The 21,612-nt window shown below is 44.0% G+C and overlaps 1 protein-coding gene across 1 annotated transcript; it reads right to left on the reverse strand.

Annotated features, from left to right (window-relative positions):
* Positions 1 to 6,031: 6,031 nt before the first annotated feature.
* ATXN1L (ataxin 1 like) lies at positions 6,032 to 19,479 on the reverse strand. The gene is made up of 2 exons (XM_069966134.1): positions 19,256 to 19,479; positions 6,032 to 9,531 (listed from the first exon to the last, which is right to left on the reverse strand). The coding sequence occupies exon 2, from the start codon at positions 9,412 to 9,414 to the stop codon at positions 7,345 to 7,347; it is 2,070 nt and encodes a 689-aa protein (XP_069822235.1). The 5' UTR covers positions 9,415 to 9,531; positions 19,256 to 19,479; the 3' UTR covers positions 6,032 to 7,344.
* Positions 19,480 to 21,612: the final 2,133 nt, after the last annotated feature.

Below are 21,612 nucleotides of genomic sequence, written 5' to 3' on the forward strand. Positions count from 1 at the left end.
TGCATGCAATGGATTGTCTCCCTGCCCGGCAAGATCATATCTTGCCGGCAGGGGAGAAACTCTTTGATTTACCACGGCTATGATATTACAGTGCTGCAGTGATTCAAAGAGTTTTCCTGCTACCGGCATTATATTGATACATCATTCCGGGCAGGGAAACAATCCATTGCAAGCATTCGCCAGCCATAGGTCCATGTGACTGCAGCCTAAGAATTCACATTTTAAACACGTTCAGTATCTACCAAAATGTTGGCACTTTTTTTTTCTGAACACTGGAGATTTACATTACAAGAAAGATTTTCGATTATACTAGAGATTTAGACAAACGAAGCAAAGCATTTTGCTTGGCACTTGACTTATAAGCCAGATGCCTTTGATCCCTGTGCTGCTCCACCCTGGGTGCCTGGAAAAGCTGGATCCAGTCCTGGGAAACTTCTCCCAGTTTCCCAGGACTGAATCCAGCTTTTCCAGGCATCTAGAGTGGTACAGAGATCAAAGGCAGCTGGCGTATAAGCTGAGTGCCGAGCAAACGAAGCATGTTGCTTTGTTTGCAATGGAAATTCGCTCATCTCTACTGAACACCTTTTTGAAATAAAATAGCCCTTTGAGGGGAAAAAAAAAAACTTAAGGCTGGCTTTACACTGCCTTAAAATCTTGCAAAAAATGCCTATAAAAACACCACTTTTTTTTTTTTCTTTTCAATACAGCGTGGCGCATATTTATACAGTTTCCCCACTCCCCGCATCACATTAGTTTGACATAGTTTCAGGATAATATAAGCACTTCATTATCTCTGCAATCTGCTCATCAGCCGGCTGCCTTCTGACTGACTGCCACTCCGTGCAGCTCTACCCCAGGTGCTGGGAAAAGCTGGATCCAGTCCTGGGAGAATGCAGAGATAACAAAATGCTTTGCTTGTTATTACTGTAAATTTATTCATGTCTAATCATAATGATCCATGATGCCAGGAGTTCCTGACTTCAGTCTGTAGCTTCCGTGATTCATAGGGGCCTATTCCACGGGAGCGATAATCGGCCCGATTCGGCCGATTATCGCTCGGTGGAATAGAGAAAACGATCAGCCGATGATCATGTCATTAGCTGATCGTTTATTTAGGGCCAGACCTAAAATCCTCAGTCCCCCAGCGCGCATCGCTAAGGTGGAATAGCGGTGTGCGGCAGGCAACCGTCGATTTCAGAAGCGCAGCATACATTACCTGGCAGGACTTCTCCTCCGCTCCGTCTTCCTCCCCGGGTCCCACTGCACAGCATCAGCAGCTCCGGAGCAGCCTGACTGAGCAGTCAGACCGCTCAGCCAATCATAGGCCATGACCGCCGCGGCCAGTGATTGGCTGAGCGGTCTGACAGCTCACTCAGTCCTCTCCGGAGCTGCTGATGCTTTGCCGCGGGACCCGGGGAGGAAGACGGAGCGGCGGAGAAGTCCTGCCAGGTAACGTATGGTGCAAGGGCTGCAAGGACATCGGTAACAATGTCCCTGCAGCCCTTGCTCAACGATTATCGGGCCGCGGAATAGGCCCAGTAAAACTGTGGGGGGGGGGGGGGTTTTGGTACATGAACGCAGACGTATCGAAATGTTGGCACCTGAAAACACACAAATGAGAGTGATAAAACAAGCTCTATTTATATGACTAGTTATGGAAATAGCAATTACTACAAGGAGTTTTGCAGCCAAAGCCAAGAACAGACTATAAACAGAGAACAGTTCATAAAGGGAAGACTGTGATCTTCCCCATTTCAAATCCATTCTTGGCTTTGGCTTAAACAAAATCCGTCAGATAATCTGTGTGTGTAAAACTAATGGTGCGTTTACACAGACAGATTTATCTGACAGATCTTTGAAGCCAAAACCAGGAACAGGCTATAAACAGGGATCAGGTCATGAGGGAAAGACTGGGATTTCTCCTCTTTTCAAATCCATTCCTGGCTTTGGCTTCCAAAATCTGTCAGATAAATCTTTCTGTGTAAACGCACCTTTATGGTGTGTTTACACAGAGAGATTTAACTGACAGATTATTCAATCTTTCCTTTATGACCTGTTCTCTGTTTAAAGTCTGTTCCTGGCTTTGGCTTCAATAATCTGTCAGATAAATCTGTCTGTGTAAACACACCCTAAGCATATGTTCCCACAGTATTTTGCAACTAAAATCAGAAAGGCTATGTTAACACACTGTTGAAATGCATTGGATGACCGTCATTTAGGGTATATTCACACGGGCGGGCTCGCAGTGAGATTCTCGCTGCGAGCCCGGCAGGTCCTGTCAGTTCCCATACACTACATACTTGCTGCGGTCTAAACGACCGCAGCGAGTATGTAATTATACCGCCCTTAACCCCTTCTGCTCCCCCGCCGTGTATATACTTTACCTGTCCTCGCTGCACGGGTCCGGCGTCCTGCTCTCCTGTCCGGCCAATCAGTGTGTTGCCCAGCCGGAACGATCTGCAAATTTTTTGCGATTGGCGAACGACGATTTATGAACATGTTAAAAGATCAAAATGAACGATTTTTCGATCGTTCACCGCGTTTACACGTACGATTATCGTTCGAATTCGATCGTTATCACGAAAATTCGCCCGATAATTGTTTCGTGTAAACGTAGCATTATGGTGCGTTTACACAGAGAGATTTATCTGACCAATTTTGTAAGCCAAAGCCAGGAATGGATTTGAAAAGAGGAGAAATCTCAATCTTTCCTTCATGGCCTGTTCTCTTTTTATAGTCTGTCCCTGGTTTTGGCTTCAAAAATCTGTCAGATAAATCTGTCTGTGTAAACGCAGCATTAGCCACCAGAGTACCAGGAGTACAGAGAAGCATGACTCATCACTGCACAGAACATCTCCACTGCTTCAGTGCCAGTTTTACACCACTCCATTTGACACTTAGTGAAATAAGGTATGCATACAGCAGCTTAGCCATAGAAGCTTATGCCATAAAGCAGTTGTTTTTTTTTTTGCAGATTTCAATGCCGGATGAGTTTTAGAACTCTGAGCCAGCAAAGCATTGACAACTGTTATGCACTCTCCACTAGAGAGGAGTAAATTAACATTACAAATGAAGCAAAATGCTTCCTTTACCTGGCATCCCGCTTATACACCGAATGCCTTTAATCTCCATGCTGCTCCACCACGAGTGGACTGGATCCAGCTTTTCCAGGCACCCTGGGTGGAGTGTCAGGGAACAGCACAGAGATCAAAGGTAGCTGGTGTATAAGCCACATGCCAAGCAAACAAAGCGATTCGCCTAGTTTGTAATGTAAATTCACTCATCTCTACTCTCCACTTCAGCATTTTGTCAGGCCTCTGAAACTCCTTGTTGTCCTCCACCTCGTGGCTGTTTCCGATTCCCAAACTTCCAATATGCTATAATACCATTCACTGCTGCTTGTGTAAGATCTACACAGTCATGTTCTAAGGATTTTTATCAGAGTAAAACGGATTTGAAGAAAAAGCTACACCAACAGGTGGCATCAGATGGCTGCTTTGCATATATTTTGGTTTAACATTACACACTGTGCTTTGTCTATGGAGATTAATGGAAATTCTCACTGTGCCTACTTTGTAAGCCGAAGAATTAAAAAAAAAAAATTGAATCTAAATGTCTTGTGTGGACTTTGCATTGTGATTAGCATTGCCAGGCTTAATCAGATTGTTCATCACAAGAACAACTGTTGCAGAATTGTGTTTTGCCCACTGCTGTTAAAAAATGCTCAATTAAAAAGGACATGCATTTTTTTCCCTGATTGTTTTTTGACTGCAGTTTAGAATACAAACAAATGAGTGAACCAAGGCATAAAATATATCCACCAATCAACGCACATAACGGCTTTGAACAGGATTGGAGGGTAATTACTTCAAACAATAGAGTATTCTGTGAAAATACATGCACTCTCAGGCACATACAGCCACTCACAGTTGCATATGTGGCTTAGAGCAAGTGGTTTTTTTTTTACCCTAAGGGTATGTTCACACTGCGGAATCCGCCCAGAGACTTCAAATGTATTCCGTTGGGCTGCGTCTCGCCTATTCCATAGACTCAATGATATTTGCCGGCAGATTACACAGTCCGCCCAAGGTACAGACTTGGCAATTCTTTGTGCGGACAGCAGAATCCGCTGACAAATATCATTGAGTCTATGGAAGGAGCAGGACTTTAAATAAATGGGGGCCACCTGGACAAATCCGTCTGAAGTCTCCGTGTGGATTCTGCAGTGTGAATGTACCTTAGGGCTATGTTCACACAGTATTTCTGTCAGTCTTTTTTTTTAAACAAAACAAGAAATGGGTTGAAAACACAGGAGCCGGACAAATCTTTCTATTATAATTCTACTCTGTCAGTTCCACTCCTGGTTTTGGATAAAAAAATAAATAAAAAACTGACTAAGGCCCCCTTCACACGTCCGGAAAAACCACCCGGATTTCCTATCAGGAAATCCGGACGGTTTTCCGGACCCATAAACTTTAATTAGGCACGGACACCCTTCCGGATTTCTCCGCAAGGGTGTCCGTTCCGGAAAAATGATCCGAAAAAATGGGACATCTCCTATTTTTGTCCAGAATTCCGGCCTGGACGCCCTCATAGAAGTCTATGGGAGCGCCGGAATCACAGGCACTTTCCTAATGTACATCAGGAAATGGCCGGGATTCCGGACTGCCTTCGCACCCCCCACCGCCTATACCCCTCTCCCCCACAACTCACGCTTCACCCGGCTTCCCCGTTCTCCTGCTCCCTGGTGCCGCGTGTCCTGGTGTGCACCTGGTCCTGCTGCTGCTGCCGCCGCGCCTACCCTGGCCTCAGGTTGGCAGCCCCCGCCCGGCCCCCTCGCTCAGCGGCACCCGACCCACTGCAGCCTGTGGCCATCTAGGTTTCAGAAGTATAACCCCCATCATGCCCTGCTGACAGGTCATGATGGGAGTTGTACTTCTGCAGCCTGTGGCCATCCAGGTTGCAGAAGTACAACTCCCATCATGACCTGTCAGCCGGGCATGATGGCAGTTGTACTTCTGCAAGCTGTGGCCATCCAGTTTGCAGAACCACATCTCCCATCATGTCCTATTTTTACTTCTTCCATCAGGAAATCCTGAAGGCTTTTCCTGAAGGTAAAAACGGATTACTATCAGGAAATCCTGATACTTTCCTGATGACATTTGAGGCCTCCTGATCAGGATTTCCTGACAGTAAAAACTGACACGGACGTGTGAAGGGGGCCTAAAACCTAACACTGACTGAAATACTGTTTTTTTATTTTAGGCAATAGAAAAACTGCAGTCAATATGAGATCAAGAAATGCATCAAGAAAACACGACCCATTCTTTCACAAATGAGCAGAATTTATAATTTGTGGTGTTTTGGAATCTTTGTACTTTGATAAATTAGGCATACCTGCAAAAAATAGGCAAAAATGTGATTTATGAAGGTTGAAAGCAGAAGTCACACATTTTGTGTAAAAATATTTGCGTTGCCCACAACATTATGGGAAATGTATGCAAAAAAAAAAGTGCAGAGCCTTGATAATTTCCCCCCCAAAATGTTTTTGGAGGCAGTACTGCACATGCGTCTTTTCAGAGACTTGTACTGCACATGCATCTGTTCAGCAGCCAAAGTGTCATGGCTCAATGCGTCTGTCAAAGTACTGCCTTCTCTGAGAGTATGCAGATGACCAGGATGTTTGGTCTCTTTTTTTTCAACCACCACAAGACCAAAAAGCTGCCTTCAGGATACTGGACCTAGATACAAGTAAGTATATAAGTTGTTTACCACCTTTAACCGCAACCAGAGTTTTCTCCCTTTAATATTGACTGACTAACATAGGCCTGAAGAAGTAAGACACACCCAGAGAAAAAAAGAGCTATGTGTTTATATAGGCATATTGGTACATAGAATGCTTACATATGTTAAATGTATTTTAGCACGAAAATACAGTTTGTTTTTTGTTTTGTTTTTTATAACTCAAGTACAGAGAAGGAAAGAAAAAATAAAATAAAAACCAAAAAGCCTCTCAGCTGGAATACAAATATACAGTACAAATTGATTTATTTAAAACAGTTACAAAAAAGCACAACAAAATATAGATTAATGCTCTGGTAAAGATCAGGTAGCATAATAGGATAGAAGCACCTGCCTAAGTCTAAGGCTTTGTAGGATGCATATTAGGCTATTGGTTAATTAGATGTAATGTGTGTTCTGGGTACTGAATTTGATGACCTATGTACCCTTCTATCCAAAAAGTAGCATGATCCATTCCACTCATAGATGACGCATTGCACAAAAGGATCTGCCTAAAGCCGTATCTGTTATTTAACACTGTGGTCTGAGGCAGGATAACGCAGTTATGGTTTACTTCTCGAAAAAAAAAAGGCATCTTAAAAACTGAGCAATGCGTTAAGCCCCACCCCATGCGCACTATTCCAGGTGTACTGTATGCACCCAAGTGCGGAAACTGATTTTCAGCAATATTTGCTTTGCTCCTAATATAGCATATATATATTATTAAAGACATGGGTGTTCTTTAATTTATCCAGTGACTCATCTGGCCTTCTTAGAAGGAAATGTTGGGAATATATGTAGTGTCCAGTGATGTTCAGAATGGGATCAGGTGGCTTCTAAAGCGAGTTTGGCAGTGTGGAAAGTTGTCATTAAAAAAATAGCATACTACTACACGCCAAGTGTATTCCAGATCTGAGATCAATATATAGAATATAAGATAACATGTCTTTGCAGGTAAAGCTTTCAGTCAGAAGTCAAGGTGCAGGGGAGCCAGGGTCCATGCTACAACAGGACGTATACCATTTATTGCACTCTGAGTGTGTTTGGGTGACCAAGGAAACTTGATGTATCATGGCCATGGTGCTGGCTCGGGAATGTCAGTTACTATTACGGTTGCCCTCAAAAGTCCTGGGTGTGCAGAGTTGCAACACTTCTAGCACAGAACCACAAGAAAAGCTTTTGCAGACTGCCTGCCATTTGTGCCTGTTCAACAAGGTATAGGTTTTCATATCTGGAAGCTTTAAATCCCAGGAAGACGCTTACCAAAAATAACCTTTTCTTTTCCATTCTCCTCAAAATAGACACCCTATCTAAAACATTTTTCTGTTCCCTATACTTAACACACAAGCAATAATGCATGAAAATGCACAATATGTATGTAAAAAATATAGAACAATAGGGTTCAATTGATTAACATTTTTGTCACTGGAGAATGGACAGTGTCGTGCAATAGACATTACCCTCCCACGTCATTCCTCCAGAAGCAGAGACCCAGCTGCAACATAAATGATTATCCCTGTACTCAAACTGTGCAAATTTATTATGTTTGCAGAGATTCATATACTACTTCCCTGCATTGGACCGACCCTCAATGGACAGCTTCACCTCTTGTGGAATAAAAGAATGGCGTGAAGGTGAGGGTCGGGCTTCTGTACTCTGTCCACTATATCTTTGGACTCCTGGGCTTGACCAGCTTGACAGAGCTGAGGGAAGGGGGGTCTGGGCCAGAGAAATCTGAGCCAAACCATCTTTCTCATGCTGATTTTGCTTATCGCTATCTCTTCCGGACACCAATGGGCACTCCCTAGATTGTAACACTGCTTTCTCAATAGGATGTGGTAGAACCTGATGTGTAGAAGTGTTGCCTGCAGACGATGCACCATTCTTGGATATACTTTGCAAACTTATTGATATACAAACATCTCCAACTTGAAGCCGGTGGCAGGGAAGTGCAAAAAGCTGCGCAGTCTGTGAGGGGCTGCACGAAGACCAGCCTTGTCCATACACAAAAAATGGGTGTTCAGGAGGGACATCAAGACAAACTTTACTTTGCTGCTCTCCAACTACAAAATGAAGAGTTACAAATCCTGGCCACTGGCTCTCCTGTATATCCACCACTGTGCTGGAATCAATTTTAAGGCCACCACTAACTTCAGCGCTTCTCACAAAATCCTGGGTTTGTAGATCTTCCACCCTCTTCAGTTCTCCAGTGGCAAGCTGGATGATGGCCCCTTTCATGAAGTGTGAAGGTAAAGTAGTGGAATGAGGAGGCTGGGGGGGACCAGAAGGTGGAGAGTCTCTGCCTCGACTATGCACTTCTGGAGATCTGGTCTCCTGGTTTTTAGAGGCATGCTGTGGAGCTGTTGAAGATAATCTCTCAGCAGAACAAACTGTTCCTTGGGTTGACTCACCATTCGAAATAAGTGCATTTTTCTCTGTATATTTAAGAGTATGCTGTACACCGTACGCACCTCGAAGATCTCCTCTTGGCGGACTTGTAATATTACTATTACTTCTCTTTGAATCCTGCTTAATGTCATTGGAGAGATTTAAGGGACTCATCCGTTGCTTTCTCGGAACTGAAGATGAACAATATTCTTGTGAAACCATACCTCCAACAACTCTCTGAACTTCTAGGTCTGTATCAGGAGTGCTCCTATGGGTCATCAGAGCAACCTCTGTCCTCTGTGCTGCATGGCCAGAGTATGCATCACAGTCCAACAGATTGTCACTTTGACCTCTAGTCATCTCTTCATCAGAATTATGAATATACTGTTCTACAGCTTGGCTTACTCTTCTGTTGGAGGCACATTCAGATCCTCTCTGGGACCCATTAATAGAAGCCATCAAAGTTTCTTTGTTGCTAGGGGAGGTTAGATTACGTTCTGTATTAGGAGGACATGCAAGAAGCATTTCATGTACAGGATAACCTGCTGGCATTTGAGAAGAATGCTGATAAAACACCGGAACTCTTCCTTTTGTAACATCCACTGGTACCACGCCCATAAGCACAGAGGGAGATTGCGCTGTGGTAACTTTACTGAAGGTTTGAGGAGATGGAGGTTGCGGGGGAGGGGTGACTCCCTCGGGCAAGATAGAATTATATGGCACATAATGGGGTACATGAGAAGTGGCCAACGTGGCAGGTGGAGAGATTACAGCACGCTGAAGGAAGCCTGGAGGAACGGCATACGGGACAGCATATGGTGACCCTAGAAACTGCACTGATGTGTGAGATATAGGAGCATAATGGATGGGTGGATAAGTAATTCCTGGGTGTTGGATCAATGGTGATGCTACATTAAAGGATGGAGGGAGAGACCCCATGTTCACCACAGGGTGGAGGCCTGGTGGGGAGAAGGTAGGTGGCACAGCCAGTTTGTACAGATTTCCATACTGATCCACTGTGACAGCCTCTGTTCCTTCCCCAGCCACTTCATACCTAACCCCATGGCCTTGTCCTGAAGCCACCAATACTCCTCTGGGCCAGGTTGAAGATTCATTAGCTGAGCTTTCATTAGTGGAGGAGTTGTCCACCTTGGGTGGTTGCTCTTCGATGTTTATAGTGCTCTGAGCCAGATCCCGTTTCTTTGGTGGAAGACATTCCTGACTCCGTTCATGTGCAGGCTTCATGTTGCTTCCTGCTTTTAATGGAGCCTCTATGACTTTTGCTTAGCTTCATGGGTGTCTGGCCGTAATGGTTGGTGATGACACCACATGTATTCTGTTGACATCTTGTTGATCTAAAACCTGCAGAAGAAAAGACCAATGTTAGACAATTAGATGAAAGAATATTAGAAAACTAGGGGTGAGATGTGCCATGTAAAAGGGGTATGCCAAGTTATTCTTATTTGTACTCTATTTACAGGATATTAAAAAAAAACATAGGATCGGGGGGGGGGGGGGGGGTGACCCACCGCATGACCTATGTCACAAGTAGCTTCATAGAGAAGCTGCGGGTTACACTCAGACCCTGTGGCTCCATTCAAAACAAAAGAGTCGGACCAGAGGTCATACAACCCCCTGGCAATATCATACTTGTCCTCTATCCAGTTGATAAGGGACAAATAAGAGAATTCAGCAAACCTCTTTAATGATGCCACCAGGACAAAAGAGTAAGCTGGCATAAAAAATGCTATGTACACCTCTGCAGACATTTTTACTGAGTTGTATGTATTTTATTAAATAAAACATTCACAATTGTTTCAAATTAAAAAAAAAAATTGGGTTGTTTGGGTAAAATATCAGCTGCCATTCAGTGTTCATTCCACGAGACAAGTTTGCAGACCCATATCACGTTTTTCTGAGACCCTGTGAGTGATGGATGTCATGCTATGAAATATGTCACAGGCCTCCCCTGCCCCTCTTAGACATATGAGTTGTGATAATTTACTGGCATATACATTATATAGAGCCTCACTCTCTGGTCTCCTTTTACAGGGCTGGATTTGGTCAGTATTTATAAATCAAAGCAAAAGGCTAGTCCAAAAAAAAGTTAAATAGGTGCAAATATTTCCTTGTAGCTTAGGCTTACAAATGCTGACCAAAATACTATGTAAACTGGCTATCTTGTCTTTAAAACTAAAAAAATATACCTGTATTTTCTGGCGTATAAGACAACTGGGTGAATAAGACAACCCCCAACTTTTAGAGAGTTTGGGATATACTCGCCGTATAAGACTACCCCTCTTCCAACACACAGAAACTAAAAATTAATTTAAAAAAATCAGACAGCAGAGAGATCTAAGAGACAGAGAAACAGGTACAGTAATACCAGTAGGGGCGGCCAGACAGGTGAAAGAGGTGTCTACTGTATCTGTTTTTTCCTTCCCCCGGACACCTGCAGCTTGCTCTTCATACAGCCGCTGCATACGGTAGGAATGAGGCCATTTTTTTATCTCCCCCCACCGTATGTGGCGGCTGCAGATAACCCAGTCCGGTTCTGAAGTTTTCATGCCCATAGCAACCAATCACAGTACAGCTTTATTTGCACCACAGCCATAGAAAAAAATAAAAGCTGAGCTGTTATTGGTTACTATAAACAAAGAGAATCTTCATATAAGACAAATTTCCTCCTTTGGTAGCAGATGTCAGCTTAGATTAAAGGAGGGAACATAATAAAGAAAGCACACTTACTGGAGCTCCAAGATCCACCGCTGGAACTCATTTCCCCCCAGCTTCCTGGTATGCCACGATTCAGCTGATGGATTGCCCACTAAGCCAGTCAGTGATTGCAGTTGTGTCCCGCCCCAGTCACTGGCTGACTGAGTGTGCATCCATTAGCACAGTTGAAACAATGGTGGAGAAAGAGCGAGGGGAGGGGGGGGCAGGGACAGGTAAGTATACTTTCTTTATTCTGTTTGCCCCTGCCTGCACCAGGGTTTTTATTTTCTCTTGACTTTAACTCCTTTAACTTTTAGAAGGACGGAGAGAACAGCTGCAGCTGAGTTGTCAGAAAGCCGGTCTGCAGGAATAAGCACTGAACAGTAACTGGCAGCATACATTGTAAGACATTTCAGCTACAAAAAGCAAATGGCCCATAAGTTTTCATGAAACCAACTGTAAATATTTTTCTTTTTATTGACCATGCCAATTTACCAAAGTTTTGGGGGGGTTTAATTTTTTTTTTTCTTTCTAATCTTCTCAAAGTTGCAATTTTTTTCCATCTACAGAGCCATATGATGGCTTGTTTGTAAGGAAAAATGTAACTTTATAATGTCACCGTCTATTTTCCCATAAAATATATTGTGATTATGGAAAAATAACATTGTGATATGAAACTGGATAAAAATTTGATACTTTTTCACATAATTAAGTGTGGTAAATCTTACATCTTGATTCTTTAAATTAGTGTGATTATAATATTACCCAATTTGTGTAGTTTTATTTTCTTTTAAGGTAGTTTTATTTTCTTTTAATATGTACTAGTTAAAAAAAAAATATATATATATATTACCGTATTTTCCGGCGTATGAGACGACTCCTGACTCTTAAGAAGGTTGTCAGGGGTTTGCCTTATACGCCGGAAAATGTTAACCCCTGTCTGACCACAGCCCTGCTGCGGTCAGGCAAGGGTTAACTGCAGCTAAATTAAAAAAAAAAAAAGTTAACTCACCTGAAGCCTCTGTCATTCTTCCGAAGCTCTCCCGCCAGCCGAACATCTCCAAGCTCTTCCGCTCGGCTGCTCAGGAGAGCTTCGGTGATAGGCCAGAAGACTCACGGAGGCCACAGCTGAGTTAACCGTTTGTTTTTTTATAGTGGTTTCCCCATACGGTGGAGATGTGGTCATTTTTTAGCTCCCCCACCGTATGGGGCGACCATACCAGGCGTATAAGACGACCCCCGACTTCTAAGAAGAATTTTCGGGGTTAAAAAGTCGTCTTATACGCTGGAAAATATATTTTTTTTTTAATTAAATGCCTAAAAGTTTGTGTTCTGACAACTATACTATTTTTATTTTCCTACTGTGCAGATGGGACTTTTTATTGATTAATAGTTCAGACAACTGTGTACGCAGTGATATCAAAAAAGTGTATTTTTAGGCTTTTTTTTTATTATTATTTTAAAATAAAACATTTTTTAAACAGGTCACAGGCCCTGTGCTACCATAACAATAGAGCTCATCTGTCCCACTATACAACCAATGACAAACATTTACTTTGTCTAATGCGGGAATCGCACACTGCGTTTTTTTTTTTTTTGCTGTGCCAAAAGCAGAACAGGATCAAACAGAAAAGAGAAGTACAAGTCCTCCCTTTATATCTTCTATCCCATTTGAATCCACCTCTAGTTTACTGCAGTGTGTAATTTCAGCATAAAAGCTGCTGACAATTTTGTCAGCGGCATTTAAATATTTAATAGTTGGGTAGATCCTCTCTCCAGTACTACCTCTATTACCTTAAAGTGACACTGTCACCCCCTTTTTGCATTCTGACTTTTCTACACAGGTGTAAAGGGTAAAATTAGCAGTTTTCATACCTTATTTTATATCATACGTCATGGTGCTTGTTCAAGTAAAAAGTGTCCTTTTATCAACTGCAGATTGTGTTAAGTGGGCCACCGTTGGCCCTGCCCCTCCATGACCTCACCGGCACATAGGCCCCGCAACCTCGCCGACTATTGTAACAGGCTGGCCTAAAGGTCTAGGCCCCACCCCCTCTAGGTCGGCCCATACCAATGGACGTCACAGAGGGGCGGGGCCAACGGGGGCACTGTGGGTGGGACTAAGTGGCGCTGTTGCCGTAAAGCCCCACCCACTTAGCACATTCTTCAGTTGATAAAACATCACTTTTCACTTGAACAAGCACCATGACGTATGATATAAAATAAGGTATGAAAACTGCTAAATTTACCCAATACATCTGTGTAGAGAAGTCAGAATGCAAAAAGGGGGTAAGTGTCACTTTAAGATATAGGAGGCAATATTAATGGAGTTAAAATCTTATTACAATAAAGGTTAAGCAGAGTTGACATGAGGCAAGCAAACACCACTCCACCTATAATAGGTCTAATTTCTGTTTGTATAAAGAGAGAATATGGGCAGCATCAAAATCCTATAAGCCCCAATGCAAATTTGTATTAGGGGTGCACAACCACTATGGCAGCCCCATACATTACCAGACTCCTGCATGGTAAATCGATGTGAATGGAATGGTACAATAAAACAATCCATCACTGCATACCGGGCAGCTTTACAGTTCATGTGCATGACAAGACAACCTGTGTGGGAACAGTAATGGAAGCCAACTTTCCCAGAAAGATACAAGCAAGCACTGACTCAACAGAATCTTTAACATGAAGAGGACAACTTAAGGATATTATTGATTTTTTCCCTGTAAGAAGAGAATAATGTATATAGTGTAACCTTATCTGTGCAGGCGAGTACCATGATGACTACCCAATGAAAAACACGAGGCTGCAGATAATGTGTCATTGGAAAACCACATGTATAAAGCTTTTCTGGCTTTTGCTCTGATCAATGACTTCACTGCAGGAATAGAAAGGGTTTGCCTTCCATCTTGCTGAAAAACAATCTCCTAGAAGAAATAAAGGCTTCCTTTTCAGGTTTATCAAAGCAAAAGCATAAATGTGCTGCACAAATAGTTTAACATGACTTAATTGTCAGCCGTCCAGGGCCACAAATGAGCACGGATCAGCGACACTGATACTCGCTTGCAGCACCTTTACATGGCACTACTATTTGAGAAGCCAGGCCGCAAAAATGATCCCTGTATCATTTGTGCAGCCATTCAAAAACATAGCTTTTGGCCAGACATCCCCTTTACACAGAGAGATGTGCGGCCGATAGACAACAATTCATAGGGCTTCTCGAAAGATGCAATCAGCCAACGAGTGAGCTATTTTCTGCTCCTCACCTGATCGCTGGTACTTTTACTCAAGCCAGTTATTTGCCGAATTAGTGCTTCTAATAGGATCTTTTTACACACACAGATTTTCTGACAGATTTTTGCAGCCAAAGCCAGGAACAGACTATAAGTAGAGAACAGGTTGTAAAGGAAAGATATCTCCTCTTTTAAAATCAATTCCTGGCTTTGGCTTCAATAATCTGTCAGATATCTTTGCATGTAAAAGGACCCCACTGTTGCTCATTGCCGATAATCATCCAGCGTACAAAGCAGGGCTGTGGAGTCGGAGTCAGAGCTAGCTTTGGCTGGAGTCTGAGTCGGAGCTAGCTTTGGCTGGAGTCGGAGTCGGAAAAAAATGTACCGACTACGCCTCCAGCTTTAAAAAAAAATCTTTAAAAAATGTAGAATTGAATTTTGATATGAATTTATATTTATGAATATATATTATGAGCAACATTCTAAAGGACACTGGCCCTATTACATAAGGGGGGGTCAGGGAATATATGAGTAATAGGACACTGGCCTTATTAGATAAGGGTGGTCGGGGAATATATCAGTAATAGGACACTGGCCCTATTACATAAGGGTGGTCATGGAAAAGTTGTCGGTCACTATTTGGCAGATTGTTTCTGACAGGGCTGTGGAGTCGGTAAGCCGCAGCTCCGACTCTGAATCCTGAATTTTATCAGAACCGACTCCCGACTCCTGCTCCTTCATAAATGGCCGGTCATATACCAGGGGAGTTATTATCACACTGGCTCAGCAGCTTCTCCCTAATGTCCTACATGATCCTGGGGCGACTTCTGAGGGAATAAGAAGACATGTAAAGCAGCTTCTCCTGTGTGTGCAGTGGATGCAGCCAGCCTCCAGCCTCCATGTCCTGAACTACTCACAACTAGACTAGATGGAGCAGGTGGTCTTTTCCTGCTGACAATCTTCTATGTTTCTAACTAAATGTTCACCATACACACAGAAACACTGCTAACAATGCCAGATCACTGTAATATAGAGGTCAGACTTAGTGATATAGAGAGGGGTCACATAGATATATAAGGTCACTGTAAGGGCACACACACACACACAGCCTACTGCAGCCATAGCATACACACACACACACACACACACACACACACACACAGCCTGCTGCAGCCATAGCACACACACAGCCTGCTGCAGCCATAGCGCAAGCCTCACACACACACAGCCTGCTGCAGCCATAGCGCAAGCCTCACACACACACAGCCTGCTATCTTCATATCTTCAGGATATCTTCATATTACACTGCTGCTCATACACAGTCATCCAGCATCCAGGAAGAGAACAGCACAGATCTCCCCCCTCACAATGGACTCTTCCAGCTCAGAAACAAACTGCCAAATAGTGACCGACAACTTTTCCCCGACCACCCCATCTAATAGGGCCAGTGTCGTATTACTGATATATTCCCCGACCACCCTTATGTAATAGTGTTCTATTAGAATGTTGCTCATAATATATATTCATGAGCAAAACTAGTAAAATTCATATCAAAATTCAATTCTACATTTTTTAAAGATTTTTTTTTAAAGCTGAAGTCGGAGTCGGTACATTTTTTTCCGACTCCAACTCCAGCCAAAGCTAGCTCTGACTCCAACCAAAACTAGCTCCGACTCCGACTCCACAGCCCTGGTTTCTGAGCTGGAAGAGTCCATTGTGTGGGGGAGATCTGTGCTGTTCTCTTCCTGGATGCTGGATGACTGTATATAAGCAGCAGTGTAATATGAAGATATCCTGTGTAATATAGAGGAGGAGAAGACATAAGTAGTGTAGCAGTAACCTCTGTCCTCAGTGTGGTGTTTTCTCTCTGGGAGAAGATCGTGTGTTTTTCTTCAGTGTTCTATGGCTGCAGCTGTGTGTGTGTGCATGCGCGTGCGTGCTATGGCTGAAATAGGCTGTGTGTGTATGCTATAGCTGCAGCAGGCTGTGTGTGTGTGAACGCGCACTATGGCTGCAGCAGGCTGTGTGTATGTGTGCTATGGCCGCAGCAGGCTGTGTGTATGTGTGTGGTGTGCGCTATGGCTGCAGCATGCATGTGTGTGTGTGGTGTGTGTGGTGTGCTATGGCCGCAGCAGGCTTGTGTGTGTGTGTGTGGTGTGCACTATGGCTGCAGCAAGCTGTGTTTGCTATGGCTGCAGCAGGCTGTGTGTGTGTGCTATAGCTGTAGCAGTCTGTGTGGGTGTATGCTATGGCTGCAGTAGGCTGTGTGTGTGCGTGCTATTGCGTGCCCCCACAGTGACCTTTTATATCACTATGTCTGACCCCCTGTATATCACTATGGCTGACCTCTATATTACAGGCATTTGGCATTGTTAGCAGTGTTTCTTTAAGTATGGTGAATATTTAGTTAGAAACATAGAAGACTGTCAGCAGGAAAAGACCACCTGCTCCATCTGGTCTAGTTGTGAGTAGTTCAGGACATGGAGGCTGGCTGCATCCACTGCACACACAGGAGAAGCTTCCTTTGTATGTTTCATAAGTTGCCCCAGGATCATGTAGGACATTAGGGAGAAGCTGCTGAGCCAGTGTGATAAAAAAAAAACTCCCCTGGTATATGACTGGCCAATTATGAAGGAGTCGGAGTCGGGAGTCAGAGTCGGTCCTGATAAAATTCAGGAGTCGGAGTTTGAGTCGGAGCTGCTGCTTACCGACTCCACAGCCCTGGTAAAAAGACCCTTAACCTTACCATTTCTGCTATGGCTGCTAAAAGGTCATCTTGGTATGAACCCAATAAGTAAAGATCAAGAGAGACTGAATGACAGGTATGTAAATTCAGTAGCACTGGGCAGATCTGTAAAAATAGCACAAAAGTGTTAAACTACTGTGGTGTTTTGCTTGGTGAAACAGGTGCCAATAGGAGTTCAGGGTCCGACTATTTTTCTTCAACTATCACCTACATTTTTTAAGTGGGTCCTGCAGCAACTGCTTATTTACCCCCAGATTTTCCTGCTCCGAGTAAGAGTGAAACTCATTCCCAGCTACCTTGATGAGCATTCAGCTATACATAGCACTTGTGTATGCTGTGTCCACAAGCCAGTATGGAATGCAACTGAGGATGATAGTTGGGGAGACCCTTTGTCCTTGCCAGAAACGTTGATGGATTTTATTAGATGTATTAAATGTGCACACCTAACTAAGATTCACATTAACACTAGTGAATGTGGCCGACTACATGCTGTAACATATCCTCAATAACTAACCGCCTGTATGCAGACCTCCCGCAAACCTCCATAATGCTGTACATGCACTAGCAAAAACCACTCCAAGTAACAGTGGAGGCCTCCCTGCAACATCTAAATGCAAAAACCTAACCACCCGTAACCTTTATTTAACCCTACAGATTACCAGCAAGAGACACTCATCTCTGTCTTCCATGGGCATATGTTTTAGAGGTATGCGCAGGGTGCAAAAAAATGCACTGGCCTATGTAAAATTTTATATCAAGGCCTTAACAGTCTTATGTCATATCAACAGAACCAAAAACTAAAAATCTCATCCCTCCCAAATCCCTATGTGTAACAGCACATTCATTTTTCCTTCTCTCCCAAAACTGCTAAGGTCCATACATTCAAAACCAGGAGTGTGGTCTTCATCTCAGCCTAGAGTGCTGCCTAAGTACATCAGTATAATCCTTGGGCACTTGTCAAACACAAACTCGTATAAACTGGTATGAAAGAGGTCTGTGCTTATCTAGAGAGGCTCCTGGTACCCACCTGATAGGCCCAATGGCCCCTCTGTCATGTGACAGTAATATAGATGCTATTGCACTGTGACTTACAGTATGAGCTCCAGCTACTAGAATGATGCCTACAGTAACTATTATCAGGAAGCTGTTGATGAAATTCCCAGAATTCTCTCCAGGTTTTAGCTTTGCTTCAGTACCCAGACGCAGATAGATCAACAAATGACAGATCCTATAACCATGCACGTCAACGTACATCCAGAAAAATTCTGTACTGAACTCAAAAGGAAACCTGTCATCACTTTCATGCTGCCTAAACCAAAGGCGGCCATCAATGATCTCTCCTCACACCACCAGCCTTGTTCCATAGATGTGTCCCTAAGGGTCCATTTACACAGAAAGATTATCTGACAGACTTTCTGCCAAAGATTTGAAGCCAAAGCCAGAAATGGATTTGAGAAGAGGAGTAATCTCCAGCTTTACTTCATGACCTGATCTCTGTTTCTGGCTTTGGCCCTAAATCTTTGGCAGATAATCTTTCTGTGTAAATGCACCCTAACAGGGAAATATTTATCAATCATGATAAATGAGTGGGTGGGGCAGAGAGAAGACACCAGGGATCGCTCCAATGACCTGGGGTTCAGGCAGCATAAAGGTGTTGACAGGTTCCTAAGAGCCACTTCACACTGAGAAAAACTGGCGGAATCCTTCCAGCCTCCATGTCATACTGGCTGTCTATGGGAGGGCTCACACACCTCCTCTCTCTGCCCTCCCATAGACAGCCAGTATGACACGGAGGCTGGCAGGATTCCGCCAGTTTTACTCTGTGTGAACTGGTCCTATAGAAGGCTGGAGGAATGGGAGGTCCAGGTCTCGGCTCTCTCCTGTCAGCCGCTGCACAATGACATGGTCTGGCAATATTATGTCACGCTTTGTAGTAACCAATGGTGAATGCAGTGGTTGTGCCCTCTCTCTGCAGGGAGATGACGTGTGTATCTTGGATCACCTACAGGCGCGGGCACCATGCCATGTTCTCTCTTCTCCAGAGGTAATAGTCATGTATTGTGCCTTGTCTGACCGCTCCCCATAGGTGTTAATGGAGAGGTTGTGGCTGGAGCAGATACTAGTCCAGCAGTCTCTATAACCTGCCCCTTTACTAGATGCCACCATCTACCACCAAGCCTAGGTGTCATACTCTGGGCATTGTGTGACTTGTAGTGCTTCCCTGGCCTCAGACCCACAAGTTATGTAACCCAGGCCTAGCGATCCAGTTCCCTGCACAGATCCCGGTTATAGAGCACAGGAGGCTCATATCTGCAACATATGAGGCCAGAGGTGAGAAGACAGCAAACATACAGTGCACGTACAGCGCACGACTACGGCTGCTCACCGGCACATATTCTCATGATGGTGTCCCTCTCCAGTCGGTGGATACCGGGCAGCTACATCCCGCTCTTCCTTTCCTGCTCCCGGCCTTTCTCTGGGTCCCCGGACAATCTCTATCCGGCCCCGGCGCCTCCTTGCGGCCTTGCCCGAGCACAGCAGCCGTCGCGTCACCGTGACGATTCCTAAGCAACCGACGTCTAAAAATTGCGTGTGCAAAACGTCATGCATAGCAACCTCACACCACGTGATGCCCCTTCATGTCGTCATCAAAAAGAGCCGGAAATCTAATTCTAAAGGGGTTGCTATGGCCACGATAAAAAATATCGGGTGCCGTTCTTATGTGTGCCACAGGAGGACACTAGTGTACGCCTAGGAAAGTATATTATCGCAATAATTTCCATCGACATAGCCATTAAACAGTTTTCATGTGCAGTAAAAATGACACATTAACCCTTTAAGGACATGGCCCATTTTCGTTTTTACGTTTTCGGTTTTTCCTCCTTGTGTTTAAAAGGTCATAGCACTTGCATTTTTCCACCTAGAAACCCCCATGACCCCTTATTTTTTGCGTCACTAATTGTACTTTGCAATTACAGGCTGAATTTTTGCATAAAGTACACTGCGAAACCAGAAAAAAATTCGAAGTGTGGTGAAATTGAAAAAAAAACCGCATTTCTTTTATTTGGGGGAAATGTGTTTTTACGCCATTCACCCTGGGGTAAAACTGACTTGTTATGCATGTTCCTCAAGTCGTTACGATTAAAACGATATATAACATGTATAACTTTTATTGTATCTGATGGCCTGTAAAAAATTCAAACCGTTGTTAACCAATATACGTTCCTTAAAATCGCTCCATTCCCAGGCTTATAGCGCTTTTATCCTTTGGTCTATGGGGCTGTGCGAGGTGTCATTTTTTGCGCCATGATTTGATCTTTCTATCGGTACCTTGATTGCCCATATACGTCTTTTTGATCGCTTTTTATTACATTTTTTCTGGATTTGATGCGACCAAAAATGCGCAATTTTGCACTTTGGGATTTTTTTGCGCTGACGCCGTTTACCGTACGAGATCAGGAATGTGATTAATTAATAGTTCGGGCGATTACGCACGCGGCGATAGCAAACATGTTTATTTATTTATTTATTTGTTTACTTTTATTTAAAACCTGGGAAAAGGGGGGTGATTCAGACTTTTATTAGGGGAGGGGGCTTTTTACTATTAACAACACTTTTTTTTTTTTTTTTTACACATATACTAGAAGCCCCCATGGGGGACTTCTAGTATATACACTGTGATCTCTCATTGAGATCTCTGCAGCATAGATATGCTGCAGAGATCCATGAGATCGGCACTCGTTTGCTTTCGGCTGCTGCAGCCGGAAACAAACGAGTGCCGAGCCGGGGACGGCGCCATCTTGGACGCGTCCCCGGCCGGCATCAGTAACGGAGATCGCTCGATCTCCCCCACTAGACACCAGGGAAACGTTGCCTCCGGTAATCGGAGGCAGCTGTCAACTTTGACAGCTGCCTCCGATTAGCTAATTAGCGGGCACGGCGATCAGACCGTGCCCGCTAATAGCGGCGGTCCCGGGCTACACGCGGCACCCGGGATCGCGGCACTTCAAAGCGGGGCCGCCGCGCGGCCCCGCTTTGAAGTGCAAGTGAGGACATAGGACGTACCGGTACGTCCTATGTCCTTAAGAGGTTAAGTGGGTTGTCCAGGCTAGGAAAAACATGGCCACTTTCTTCCAGAAACAGCACCACTCCTGTCATTTTTTTTTGCAGATCAGTTTTGCAGCTCAGTTCCTTTGAAGTCAACAGCTCTATTCATTCCTATTGAGTGAGGGAGAGACAAGTACAATGGAAGAGCACTGTAGTTGGCTCTTTCCGTAGGCTCCATAGGAATGACTAGAACCACAGGTCACACGCTGTACCCGCAGCTTTATTTATAACAGAGGCGGTGAGCCCAATACAGAGATGGCTGAGGGGTACAGAGGTTGGACCCCCACAATCTCCTACTTTTCTTCTATCCTGTGGATAGGGGAAAAGTGCATTTTTCCTGGAATACCCCTTTATGACAGGGGTGGTGCTGTTTGTGCAAGAAGTACTTCACCTTGTCCTGGATAAACCCTTTAAATAGGTTGTCCAAGTACTGTACTGGTTTTACATGACCATATTGTAACCCCTAAACCTATTGGGGAGAGTGAAACTATAGTGTGGAGAGTATTCCTTTCTATTGATGCCAATGTGCAGTATATAAGACTTTTTGATCACTTACACCAATGTTTTGTGACACCGAAGGTAATACACCATGCAGTATAAACAGCATTACATTTCTGATACCAGAAATGTGTAATG

The sequence above is a fragment of the Dendropsophus ebraccatus genome, chromosome 4 (genome assembly GCF_027789765.1).
Source record: "Dendropsophus ebraccatus isolate aDenEbr1 chromosome 4, aDenEbr1.pat, whole genome shotgun sequence".
Taxonomy (NCBI): Eukaryota; Metazoa; Chordata; class Amphibia; order Anura; family Hylidae; genus Dendropsophus; species Dendropsophus ebraccatus.